Source organism: Tetrapisispora phaffii, chromosome 3 (genome assembly GCF_000236905.1).
Source record: "Tetrapisispora phaffii CBS 4417 chromosome 3, complete genome".
Lineage (NCBI taxonomy): Eukaryota > Fungi > Ascomycota > Saccharomycetes > Saccharomycetales > Saccharomycetaceae > Tetrapisispora > Tetrapisispora phaffii.
This window is the reverse complement of record NC_016522.1, coordinates 503,884-517,486: the sequence shown is the minus strand read 5'-3', so window position 1 is coordinate 517,486 and position 13,603 is coordinate 503,884. Positions and strand designations below refer to the sequence as shown.

The window sequence follows — 13,603 nt, the reverse complement described above, 5'->3', positions numbered from 1 at the left end:
ATGTTTAAAGCTTAATTTTTCGCATCTCATCACCTCTCTGTTTGATTTTTCAACTCCAATAAGAAAATCGTTGACTCAAAATAATTACAACCATTGTTAACGGCTACCTTTTATTTAAAGTATTGTATTTTGAATGTCACTTAGAAGTTAGATATTGCAAACAATTTTGAATGAATATATATTTATGATCAATTATATTATTTTTTTATATAATTCAGTAATTAGTGAAAATAATTTTACAGGGGAGTTGTATCACTTAAATATTCGTCAAGGGAAAGAGGTTAAAATTTTATACTTAAAGAGCAGTGATTAGATATGTTCCCAGTACTACTTAACTTGAGAGTACCGACCAATGGACCTCAAATTCAGAAGCATTTCTTGCGTGCAGTAGGTTCAACGTTTAAACCTAAAACCACGCCAATTGATGAGTCTTCCAAAGTATTAAAACATTTACATTTTACAAAGACGATGGACTTTGAAAAAGGTTTAGATATTCAAGAGAAATTTGTTGCAGCACAATTGGATATGAAGAAATTAAAAGCTAAAATAAAGAGAAAGATTTTTGAAGTTGAACAAAATCACAATGGAGCACCTCTTAATGTCTTTGAGAGATCAATGCTGGATAATATACTGACAATGAAACCAAATCCAACAATTTTAACCTTTGAGTTTTGGCCAGTGTACTCAGGAGGTAAGCGTATTAAAAAGACTATTACTGATAAGCAAATAAAGAAATATGAAGAATTTGTCCCTACTAGCGAAATTGATAATCCAGCTCCAAAATTTGTACAAACTGAGAGAGGTGGACAGATCACTTTCCATGGACCAGGCCAAATTGTCGCATATATAATATTAGATTTGAAGACATTCAACAAATTTAGTGTTAAGGATCATGTCTCTGCTATACAAGGAGCAGTATCCAATTCAATGCTAAAAATCAATAAAGAGGATGGGAATCCACTAGCTTTGGAAACAAAAACAAACTGCGATACTGGCGTTTGGACAACTAAAGATGAGAAACTAGCCAGCATTGGTATTCATGTAAGAAGATCTATTACTTCACATGGTGTTTGCATAAATGTAGATCCTGACTTATCATATTTGAATAACTTTGAAATGTGTGGATTGCCTAATAAAAAAGCTACATCTATATATCAGGAACGCCCAGGAACTGATCTTTCTGTCCAAGATGTCGCTAAAAGTTTTGTAAATGAATATGCAAAAATCTTAGATATAGACACTGTTGAACGGATTGACTTGGATAATATAGAAATAGATTGAATTAATGTACTATTTAGTGCTTTTTCATATAGACAAACATATATATAAAAATTATAGCCTATGATGTTTAACTCAAAACTATAATGAGAAATGCTAATATTATTCTGGTAACTTTTAAGAATGATATTATGAATTGTAAATTCCTTTTTATTAATTGCAGTTTTTTGATGATAAATTTAGTGCGTATGCCACAAATCCTACAAATGCAGTGCTGAGAATTAGAATAAGTCCACTTTTCCAATTAGATGAATCAGATTTTTCTCCAAATAAATCAAGATATTTTTCTTTTGTTTCATTAGAAAACTTCGTTGTCTTATTTATAACGTTAAGGTCTCTATCTTTATAGCTCACACCAAATGATTCATTAAGGACGGATTTGCTACCCAGATCTTCCTTTAAAGTATCCAACTCTGTTATTAACGACTGAAACTCTGCGGCTTGTTTCTTTTCTTGTAGTTCAAAATCTTCTTCCAGCCTTTCTTTCTCCAATTGTAGTTGTTCTACCTGTAAGTAAGTATTATCTAATATCTTATTGTGTTTCTTGTATAACCTATGTTTGAGATTTTCTTGCAGTGCATCGATTTGGGTTTGATTTTTTTGAATAAGTTCATTGTCTATATTATCTATATTCACTGTGAAATTGACCAAAAAGTTGTCCATTGCTTTTAATTTTTGGTTTTCGAGTTTTTCTAGCGCTATTTCTGTTGATAATATCTTCATAATATTGATAAGATTGGCACTTGTTCCGCTTGAGTTGTCAATAAATATCTCACTGAGGAGTGCAGTTTCTGTTCCTAAAATATCATTCTCTAAATCAATATTATTAACATCGCCAAACATTGCAGCCTCAAACGCAGCATGTTTCGACGAAAGGGCTGGTTTGGATAAATAATTGTGTTCTAAAGTTTCAGCTATCGGATTTGCCTTTGAATTTGTAGAGACTATATCTTGATTAGATTCGACGTCACTTCCAACACCGGTATGTTTATTACTACTTGTTTGGAAGCTGTTTTTCCTCTTCTCAGAAAAAAAAGTATTACTGTTTAACATATCAACAGTCTCGTTTACCAGAGGAACAGATAATATATTATCCACTAAGGCGCTAATTCTTCTGTGTTCTTGTTTGTTATCTATATCAGTACCTAGGTCAATAACATCACCGACTGATAATTCCACGTCATTGGTTCCTATTCTTGTTCCATTAATAAAAGTACCATTGCTAGACTTTAAATCACGAATGAATATTTTTCCTGTATTGGAGTCGCAAGTAAGTGCAGCATGATTTCTAGATAAAACTCTGGAATTGAAATTACCATTATCATTTCTAATATTTGATTTCTTATGTTGGGCGTTTCTTTCGTTTAAACCCTTGTAAGTATTAGTACAATTGGAATTATTATTAATCACTGGTCTACCTAATTTAATAACATCTGGTTTATGAGGTACTACTAAATGTTTTGTTTCAAAAGTACTATTTAACGGTTTTAGGACAACGATGTTATTATATCTTTCCCTCATTGTAAGATTCTCCATATTTGGTATATTATTCGCATTAGATTTTAAAATAGTGGTATTGGTATCATCTAAACCCTTAAATGCATTCACTGAGCCAAGATCAGGACTTCCAGGGTTGTTAATTTGGATGATATTGGCAGTGTTTTTAGATAATGTAGATTCCGTATTATTATTAACTTTATCCATAGAAAATTGTTCCATAGGTTCGTTTGAAGTGGATCCGGCACTTCTCGAATTTGATCTTGCTCTTCTTCCTACAATTTGATTAGCATTATCAGGCATTTTACCAGAATTATTGTCATGAGAACTTGCTTGTGTGTTATAATTTGATTTAGCAGGAGAAATTAAAGTTTCTTTTAATGAAGACCTAGGCTGAAATAGAGTTCGTCTGTTGTAAATAGTTTCATTTGAATCGTTCATTATTTGTTGAACTCAAAAGCGTTTTCAGTTTGATGCAATAAAATATACTATAGTTTTAGAGTAGACCATTAATGTTTCCAATATAAAAGCTCACGTAATCTTCTAAAAAAGTATGACGAAAAATAGCGTATTAACTTTTGATTTCAGTAGTTAGTTCACCACTATCCCATAAATATCACAATAAAATATCTTACTTCTCAGAAAGAAAGAAAAGAACTATTTGTAAATATATATGAGGATTCCTATCACTATGCCTCACTATCAACAAGTACAATTGTGCGTATCTCAGATAATACAATAATCAATTGATTTATTCCACATATTTATATTGTTTTATGAGTTATCATACCTTTTATTTTGCGAATATTGAAATATTGATATCAAAAATCTTTATGGCGCTTCTCAGAAAACATAATAAATATAAAAATAAACATTCAATTAAAAGTCAGTATTCATGTAAACATTTATATATATATAAATAGTTTGTAATTGTTCGATGTTTAAATAAGGTAGATGCTTGAATTGTTGTTTCATTTGTTAAACGGTACCCTTTTGCATACACAGAAGCGAGGCAACTAAACATGACAGAATATTTAGATGATGTGGTTTCGAAACTCAGTGGAACAGTAGAGCTTTTACAGAACAGTATAGATAAATTGCATAACAACTCTGCTCCTAATAACAATTTGACAAGTAACATGTTGCAAACAAGAAGATATTTTGAATTGATATCAGAGTATGATGTTGAGAAGGCAAAATTAGCACAAAATGAAGAAATTGATCCTCTGGTGAAAATATTACACGATAAATTAGGGAGATCTTTAGGTAAACTCCAAAGAGAATATGATACGTTACAAAAGACATATGAGCTTAATAAACTGAGATTAAATAACAGAGTGACTGAAGAAAATGGAGCTAGAGGAGATAATGATGATCCAAATAAAATAAATGAGATCGATTTTGATCTGAGTACTGATGTTGTTGTAATGGCGTCTTCCACTAATGAGGAGTTGGAAGAGTTAGGAAACAATTAAAGAAGCAAGAGAACAGCATTAGAGAAGAAATTAACAGAGCTACAAACTCCAACGATGCAGTTTAACAACGTAAAATGGTAATAGGTTATAAATGTTTAAAATGTATTGTGAATGTATAATATATTTTTAATAAATGTAATAGTATTATACGTGTGTATAACATCCGACCTTTAGTCGTTGTTCTTATTTCGTTACATTATTATGCGTGGTCGGTGTATATGTGTTTAGATTAGTGTAAAGATTGCCTATTGTACTTTCCAGACTATGTAATTTGGAACTCAAACTTATAAGCGATGGATCACTTGTCGTAGCCACAATTTTTTCACCTTCTATGACTACTTTATTGTTGAATGTTATGCATCTACTCAAAAAATTACGTGCTTCCGATAAAGTTGTCTTTTCGGTATTGAATGCTGATATAAGTAAATTGTTAAACAGATTTGATTCTTCAACCTGTAGGCCTCTTGAAATCAAAACGTCTTTCAAATTTTTCCTCCTGTCTACTTTTAATTCCTCCTTAATATTATCAACAAAAGATAGACTAGTGTTTGGATCGACTTTGCACCATGGAACTTTTACCACTTTTACCAAGTTCCTGAAGTCAATATATAGTTCATTTTTTATTAAGACCAATTCTAGACTAATCTCATGATGTGGGGTCTCAAAAAGTGAGGAATGGTTTGATGGAAATAACTCTTTAATTACATTATTACCGATCTCCGGGAATATTAAATTCCTTGGTGGAGTTTCTAACAAGCTTATTGATTGTGCTAATAGTTTCAAAGATTTATCCATATTAGAAATGAAACTTGAAGAATCTGAAATTATTTCGCTATCTTCTAGTGTGTGTAAAAGATCTGATAAATTATCTTTGGTCGTTACTAATTGAGGAAGCTTAAATTTTGATGCTTCTGGTTCCATTTTTAGGATTATCGGTTTTCCCTTATTAAATTCTGGGAAAGTTACAATAGTTTGAAAACCAACTATGTATTCGTTTTGCCGTGATATTATACCACGTATTGTAGGACCATTGTTTGCATTAGATTTACCTTGGAGATTATTACCATTGTTATTTGTGATGGGCATTTTAAAAACTTCGTTACTTTGTAGCATATCTAAACATTTCTCTACATTATCAATAATATTAGGCAATTCTGGTTTGACAATTTCATCAATTAACCATTTCAATTCAGTTTCAGTTTCTTTTACGATATCGTGCTTGTTAATGTCACCAAAATAATCATTGGGGTATAATTCTGTAGTCATATTAAATTCCTATTATAATTTGATCAATACTGTTAACTATTTAATCGGATTGAAGATGAAACAACACCAATATATATATATATATATTTGTGTGTGTATCGATATATTACTTGATAGAGATGAACTGTAACAGAATATACGATATGAGTTAGACTAGCGTATATTTAGTTGACAAATATTTGAAATCCATCATCGATTGACAGTTTTTATGTTAATTTCCTATACGCTTAATTACGATTCGGACAATTCCAAAGAATTTCAAATAAAGGTTGCAACATATATCTAATATATATGAATATTCATAATTGCTAACTTTCTAAATATGTAGTAATTGTAGTCATGATTTGAATATGTTTATTACTTAACTATAAGTTATCAGGTAGTTGTCAATTTGAACTTAAAAGGTAAGAGATTAAATTATTTGAGTGATTTTCTAATGTTATTGAGGCTAACTTTCCTGTCTTCTAAATTAGACAGATGTCTTCACAATAGAGCCCAACAAAGGCATATATTCATTGCAACTGCATTGACTATTGGCAGTTTTCTGTTTGGTAAAGATGCAAGATTAGCAGATATGATGGATAGAGGTGAGTTACATGATAAAAATGTTGAGTATGAACTTAAACGTCAAGAAAGGATTGATGCTCGTTTAAAAACTTTACAATCAACGAGACCAATGAAACCAATGTATAAGGGACATGTACCTTTAACTGCAATTGAAAAAATGATACTATTTACAGTTTCAGGTGTCAGATCCTTTTTTCACCCAGAGAATGGTATTAACATTGTCCAACTGGGAGAATCAACTGCTCTTCCATTTGTTCTGGAGAACTTGAAACAAACAATGTTATCAGATGAAACAGGTAGAAGGATATTAAGGGAAAAACCTAACGTAACCACTGATCAATTAGATATGGGTAAACTATCAAAATTACCTAAAAACACTTTCGGTTACAGATTTTTTAAGTGGTTGGAAAAAGAAGGTGTCTCGCCAGATACCAGAGCTCCTGTCACTTACATTGACGATCCAGTTCACGCCTATATATTTAAAAGATATAGACAGTGCCATGATTTCTATCATTCTTTGAATGATTTGCCAATTATTATAGAAGGTGAAATAACTGTAAAAGCTCTGGAAGCTGCAAATCTTGGTATTCCAATGGCTGCGTTGGGTGCTCTTCTCGCTCCATTACGTCTGAAGTCAGTTCAAAGAGATCGTTTGTACGATATTTACCTTCCATGGGCAGTTAAAACTGGTTTAAGTTGCAAACCTTTGATTAATGTATACTGGGAAGAATTGCTAGAGAAAGATATAGATAAGCTTAAGAAAGAATTAGGCATAACTGCTCCTCCAGATTTAAGAGAAATAAGAAAGGAAAGAGCACAAAAGCGTAAACAATTGAAACTAAGATACGAGAACTTTGACCAATAATAAGATATTTACAGTGGAAATGCTCTTTCGTTACTTGTAAATATATAGTAAAATAACATCCTTAGTGAATTTGATAAGCACCTTTTATTTAATACGCAATAGTTAATTAGATGAAATGCTATGTTTTAGAATTAATAATGTATGTGTATTTTAAAATTATGAATTAGAATGTATATGATTATTATTGAACAGAAGAAGTTTTTGTACTGATTGTTACACCATCAAGTTTATTTTTCTCATCTGATTCATGATTAAAATGGCTATCGGATATGATAGTAGAAGAATCATCGCTTGAAGACTCTGACTCTAGTCCAGAATTTAAAGCAAAGCGTATTAGTTCCGCTTCTGATATTTCACTGTATGGAATCAACCCCTTCTTTCTTGCAACTTCGTCATCAAAAGCACCATAATAATCCTTCGTATCATGAGGAACTGTGATGGTAATTGGGAAAAAATAGCATACGATCCAGTACGTGAAAAATGAAATGGCAAAGGAGAAAAATGAGTCGCCGTAGTAAAAGTTAACTATACCTTGATTGTTGAAATAATTGTTGTCAACTTGCCAAGCAATACCAGGTAAACCTGGTGCCATACCCACAGTCATTGCGAACATAGCTCTCCAATTGACGCCCTTAGTGTAATAATAATCACCTTTCAGTTTAAATGCCTCTCCAATAGAATATTGTCTCTGTCTTATCATTAAATTATCGCATATCATAACAGTGATGATTGGTGTCATTATAACACCGAAAGAACTTGTTACAGTCAAAAAGATAGAAGAAGAATTGTAAAAATTCCATGGTTGGCAAGCAACTGAAATAATGGCAGTTAAAATTGCACCTCTTCTAATGTTAATATATTTAGGGAATAAACCTGCCAAATCCATACCACTGGCAAATCCTGCATTAGAAATTGTATAAGCAATTTGAGAAAGTACAAATGACACGCCACAAAAGAAGGAGGCAGCACGAGCTCCTGCACTATAGTCCTTAGTTAGCCAATATGTGAAGAACTCATTCGGCATCCACAAAGTCTCCCCATATAATTGTTCGCTTGTTGAGGCACCAATAATTCCAAAAACTGGAACCACAGTTGTAGGAATTAATAAGGCTAAAATAGTACCTAGCCAGATAGCAGTTTGAGAAGAACCAAACCTCGAATAATCACTTTGATTTACAGACCCTGGTGAAACGGAGCCGAACCAATATGAAATCATATAAACCCAAGCCCAACATTTCGCAGATCCAGTAGCAGTTGATGGTGCATTGAAAGCATCTCCAACACCGCCATTTTCTTTGCTTAAGTAAATAACCATACCCATCATGGAGAAGAAAGTTGCAAGGCATGAAATGATTAAAATATATTTGATATGATATGGCTTCATATAATAACAGGCTGCGCAAACAACATGGAAAAGACAAAAGCCAATAACTTCTCTTGTTTTCATATGAACATGATGAGATAATGTATTTGGAAGAGTCAAATAATGATGTGACCAAGAATCTAAAATCATATTGATACATAGACCACCTAACCATGCATTTGATGCATAATTGACAATACTCAATAAAACTCTGATTAGGATACCAAACCATGACCCATAAATTCCGAAAACAAATCTTTGTGATAGAGTATAACCGACTTTCCAATCAAAACCAGGATATGAATTTGCTAAAGTGAACATAATTGTAAGAACATCACCAAGAATAAAGGTCCCGATTGTCTCACCATAACTTAAACCTACAGACAGAGCAGCTGATCCACTTAACCAGGTACCCACTGAAAAGGATATGATACCCCAATAACTGAAATTAGAAAAGAACCCCCATGTTTGGTATTCACGTTTTATTGGCTGTAAATCTGGATTTCTTAAGATACTGATAGTAGATCTATTCTCGACAGGAATTTCTAAGAACCTTAATGCTCTAGTTAAACGGGATTCCTTCTCAGACATTTAGTAAAATATGTAACGGATGGATTATATTATCGTCACTGACGCGTTTAAGGATATTGTTAGTGGATGCTTTGAAATAGTGAATATGGAAAATAAACTAAACGGTTTGAGAAACTGAGATGAGTAGAAAATATTCAAATGGTACTCTTTTATATTATCGTGAAAATTCAATTGAAAATGATGTTGAATGATGATCAAAGATATAGTTTCCTATTCCCTCTTTCTTTAGGTAAGCCCTAGCAGTCAACTTAAGTTACTATAGACACTTGAAATATTGATAGTTCTAATGACTGCAAATTTCTGTATAATTAGATATTTTCCCTAGGTTTATGTATTTTAATCAAATAATGGAACCATTCCTTGGTTGTTAAAATCTGAATTAGTACATGAGATTTGAGATGGATAGCAAATTGATGATGGAGATAATTGTGTATTACTTGTATGTACTTAAACAATATGGCAAAATAATGAAATATTTTACTTTAATAGATCTGTTAAGCAATTGAAAAAAGGTTACGCAGTTTTCTTGCTATAGATTCCAATGAACAACCTTCACTCACAATATGACTGCAATATTATTTAACAGATCTGATGTGAGCAGCATATAAGTTAATATTCAGTTTTTCATCATAAAATTAAAGTAATTAAAACTTATGACATTTCACAAAAGAAGCTCTTCCTTAATGATGATCGCTATCGGAGTACGATAGTATGTGGATAAAGAAAGAATCTCAACACAAATTGTGAAAAGGCACCATATTGATGCGACTATTAAGTTAACTTTTGGTCGGACGTCGAAGAACCCTGTAATCAACTCTCTCTCCCTCTCTCTCTCTAGTACTATGTGTAAACATTCATTATTCACATAAAGGTTTACATTTACTGCCATAATCAAATTAGACGTTATTTTCAATTATTCAATTAAAGTGATATCGCTCAATTGCGACTATAAAACTATGCCGAGAATGAAATAAAAGATACAATATGAGGTATGCTGATTATTACTATATGTTATTTTTCTTTTTCTTACTGAGATTCGTTCGCTGTGTAAAATGGAGAAATGCAGTTGTTATAGGAAACAATTGGATATTTATAAATAAATGTACAACAACGTATGCCGATAAGGTAATATATCTATCACATGTCCAATGAAACACCATTATGTAAATGCGTAACACCGTTTTATAGATACGTTTAGTTTTGCTGCAGTTGGCCTTATTTTTTCAAAACAATAGTAAAGATCCTTGCAATAAATAAATGTAAATTAGGGTCATCACTTTAACATATATCTTGATAATGCAGTTATATTATCTAAATGCTATTCATCTGGTATATGAATGCAGGTTGTTGACATTTTTCTATTAAACTAATTATTTTGTTTTAGTATACATGCGAGTAGCAAAGTATGTGCCTATTAAAATAATTTTAAGTGAGAGTATGATCTTAATTAATAAACTGGAAATGTTTTATCTTATTGACAAGATCAAGATATAATTACAGTTATATATATATATGTGTGTGTGTGTGTGTGTGTGTGAATAACTTGGATGGTAAAACCTTGGTTTCTGAGAGACATGAATGTGATTAACGCTCAAATCTTATTTTTCTGTTTACTATATGATTCCATTGATTTGGAAATTATCTCGGCCGAAAAGGTGTGACGCTAAATTAAAATAGCCGCCCAGAAAAACGTCAAAATTGTGATTCATGACAAGAGCTGATAGTAATGTATAGAAGTTTTTCTTCATTTTCAACAAGGTTTAGTGAAAGGTCGTATACTTAAAGTCACATATCTATTGTATTCATGATATGAATGATGCTATTTTTTCAATGTATGTAAATATTTACAATTTGCAAAATAATCAAATATTATGTCAAGATTTATTTATATTACTTTTTTACTCTATTGTCTTTCAAATAGTTAAATCACGGTGATGGTATTCTATGCCCTTTCAGAAGTTGGTTTTTTCTCATCGCATTTCTTTTAGCTTCTTTAGTCTTCTTCTTTATCTCTTCTAATTTTTGTTGCTTTTTTACTGGATCAGATACAAAATCCGGCTTCTGAATGTGGTAATGGCATTCTAGATTCAACCTGTGACAATTAGAACAACTAGGTTTTTCTTCTGAACATTTTTTCTTTCTTAATCTACATATCCAACAACCATTCCTAGATCTAGTACCCGACAATGCTTTCTTACTTTCCGCATTTGAATATGAACCCTCATGTTTTGATTTGACTGACAGAACATCATCTGAAGAAGTCGATGTTTCATCCAATGATGGGCTCCGTACTTTTCTTGATTGCGGTGCTGATTTTTTGTTAGTTTCATTTTTTATTTTTTGCTTTCTTTTTGATGATGTGTCGAGTGTAACTTCCTTGCTTGTAACCCTTTTCCCACTCTTATTCCATGTTACTCCTCTATTAAGTGGTATCTCTAGATCAGCTGAATATGATCTTTTTCTTGAAATTGGGTGTTCACTACTTCTTGTTTCGACACTGTTATCAGCATCGTCAAATATTTTTTGCCTATTATGTATTTTTATGACTGGGCGTTGGAGATTTTTCCCTAAGAATAAATTTGAGGATGAAGAAGGTCTATTCTTCACAGAATGTGTCTCCTCCGTTTGATCTGATTTCAAATTTTCTGAATTGCGGTTATTTGACACGTTTTGGTTATTACCGGTACTAAACTTGAAAGGCGATGATCTCATATTTGATAATACAGCAGCAGCAGAACCCATATCTTCATCAACTTTTGCGGTTGGCGGTATTGAAGAAGCAGTCACTGGCCTGGAATTATTAAGTAATCTGAATCGTACTTCATCTAACTTTGAATTAATGAATTTGGGTGGTGGTGGTGGAAACAAAGATTCGTTATCATTGCTAAGAGTTTTATCTAGTTTTATTTCCAGTACTGTACCTACAGAATTTCGTACTTTGCGTGGTTCTGTGTCTAAAGCTGCTACTTCAGTAATAGATTCTTTTATAGTGTTAATATGCGGCAATTCAATTTTATGATTTTGTACCTCATTGATTTTATGTTGACCAGGTAAACGCTCTGTTGTGATTGGGAGAACATGCATTCCTATTTGATTATAGTCTTGTCTGCTACTCCTTAAATTACTACTAGAGCTGAAAGATAATGCAGAGACAGTAGGTTGTGAAGAAAGAATATTTCCAGATTCTTGAAATCCAATATTATTTGATTTTGACGATGGGATAACGACTTTATCACTTTCTCTACTACTAGTATCTTCACGAAATCCCTTTGTGTTTAGCACTGAATACATCTCGTCATTGTTCTCGGTACCTGGCCATGGCCCTATATTAATTTTTTTCTCGTGATTATCGCTTGACTTTATCTCAGACATTGATCTTGTGTTATCAATCATAAACTTTTCCGGAGCAAACCCTTGACTTGATGTAATATCAGAATTTTTATTCTTTGCTTCATTGTTTAAGACATTTGAATTACTGTCATGTTCTTCTTCTTGTTTGGTTTCTTCCGCCTCTTCTGCTTCTTCGCGCTTTTCTTCCATTTTAGGTTTTCCTTTTAGAATGTCGTCTTTCGTAGAATGTGATGATGGTTTGGGAACCGTTGCTGATTTTTCAAAATCCTTGTTTTTACCGCTTAACTTATTTTCTTTGGGCGGCACGCAGCCGCCGTCGTTATAATTTAAAATAGTGGAGGAAGAGGTATAATCTTTATTCTCAGTAGTAATACGATTATCTTCAAAAGAATTTTGTAAATTATTTGTTGTATAATTAGGTTCCATCTGTTTATTAGTTAATTTATTGTTTTGAAATTCAGGTGAAGATCCAGGACTCTCGACTGGTGTATTATTTGGCGCCGAGGTAGGATTCTTTATTGATAAAAACGGATTATCATCATATGAAGTTCGTGTAGATTCAATTATTTTTTCTTTAGGTTTATTGTATTTATAATCAGTATTCACATCACTACTATTACTATACATCTTATTAGTCTCAACTATATTTAGTGTTGGTATTTTATGCAAAGAATTATGAGCCATTCAAACAGGACTGCTTTTTTTTTTTTGCTTTTGTGATGAACGTGTCTTGGCTCGCCTGGCGTTGAATACTAGTATTGTTCTTTGAAACAATATATAATCACCAGAAATATTTTTCAGTTGCAATAAAATCTTTCTCTAAAAACAATCTAAAACATAGTAATACTTTCAACCGTTATAGTTTTAAAAAAATGTAGGTGTTTTAAATTTAAAAATACCACTCTACTTTGTTCTTCTTAATTTTAAAAAAAGAATAAAATTAATTTACATAAGAAGTTTTGTTTTTCACATTTATTCTCCTCTTTAATTTATATTTTTTCTGACACATGTCCCTACAAAAATCTCAAAAAACATGGGCGGGAAATATTCAAAAACAAAGAAAAAGAGTGAGAGACATAAAGAGAGAGTTATGTTACAAAAGGAATCTTCTCTTGGAATCATTGGTTACGATCAATGATTGAATTCATGCATGGACAGTAAATTATATATCTTTATAAAGAATATTTACAAATATTAACTACAGAATTAAGTCAAGAACGAAATAATGTTATTGAATTCAGTTTTTAGGAGCAGCTGATAAAAAAACTTTTAACTAAATTGGAACTGTTTAAATGACTTCAAGTGTAATCGAAAATCTATTTAACGCTATAGCGAACGAAGACAATGTAA

At 31.9% G+C, this 13,603-nt stretch overlaps 7 protein-coding genes across 7 annotated transcripts; 3 read left to right on the top strand and 4 right to left on the bottom strand.

The window, feature by feature from the left end:
* Positions 1–315: 315 nt before the first annotated feature.
* On the top strand, positions 316–1,281 carry LIP2 (lipoyl(octanoyl) transferase LIP2; the record flags this gene model as incomplete). The annotated part of the gene is made up of 1 exon (XM_003684767.1): positions 316–1,281. The coding sequence occupies one exon, from the start codon at positions 316–318 to the stop codon at positions 1,279–1,281; it is 966 nt and encodes a 321-aa protein (XP_003684815.1).
* Positions 1,282–1,431: 150 nt separating this feature from the next.
* TPHA0C02270 (uncharacterized protein) lies at positions 1,432–3,216 on the bottom strand (the record flags this gene model as incomplete). The annotated part of the gene is made up of 1 exon (XM_003684766.1): positions 1,432–3,216. One exon carries the CDS (start codon positions 3,214–3,216, stop codon positions 1,432–1,434), a length of 1,785 nt encoding a protein of 594 aa, XP_003684814.1.
* Positions 3,217–3,797: 581 nt separating this feature from the next.
* Positions 3,798–4,250, top strand: SPC19 (Spc19p; the record flags this gene model as incomplete). Its single annotated transcript, XM_003684765.1, has 1 exon — positions 3,798–4,250. The coding sequence occupies one exon, from the start codon at positions 3,798–3,800 to the stop codon at positions 4,248–4,250; it is 453 nt and encodes a 150-aa protein (XP_003684813.1).
* Positions 4,251–4,433: 183 nt separating this feature from the next.
* Positions 4,434–5,516, bottom strand: RAV2 (Rav2p; the record flags this gene model as incomplete). The annotated part of the gene is made up of 1 exon (XM_003684764.1): positions 4,434–5,516. The coding sequence occupies one exon, from the start codon at positions 5,514–5,516 to the stop codon at positions 4,434–4,436; it is 1,083 nt and encodes a 360-aa protein (XP_003684812.1).
* A 436-nt stretch (positions 5,517–5,952) lies between these two features.
* Positions 5,953–6,948, top strand: COQ4 (ubiquinone biosynthesis protein COQ4; the record flags this gene model as incomplete). Its single annotated transcript, XM_003684763.1, has 1 exon — positions 5,953–6,948. The coding sequence occupies one exon, from the start codon at positions 5,953–5,955 to the stop codon at positions 6,946–6,948; it is 996 nt and encodes a 331-aa protein (XP_003684811.1).
* A 181-nt stretch (positions 6,949–7,129) lies between these two features.
* THI7 (thiamine transporter THI7) lies at positions 7,130–8,902 on the bottom strand (the record flags this gene model as incomplete). Its single annotated transcript, XM_003684762.1, has 1 exon — positions 7,130–8,902. The coding sequence occupies one exon, from the start codon at positions 8,900–8,902 to the stop codon at positions 7,130–7,132; it is 1,773 nt and encodes a 590-aa protein (XP_003684810.1).
* A 1,926-nt stretch (positions 8,903–10,828) lies between these two features.
* Positions 10,829–12,937, bottom strand: UME6 (DNA-binding transcriptional regulator UME6; the record flags this gene model as incomplete). Its single annotated transcript, XM_003684761.1, has 1 exon — positions 10,829–12,937. The coding sequence occupies one exon, from the start codon at positions 12,935–12,937 to the stop codon at positions 10,829–10,831; it is 2,109 nt and encodes a 702-aa protein (XP_003684809.1).
* Positions 12,938–13,603: the final 666 nt, after the last annotated feature.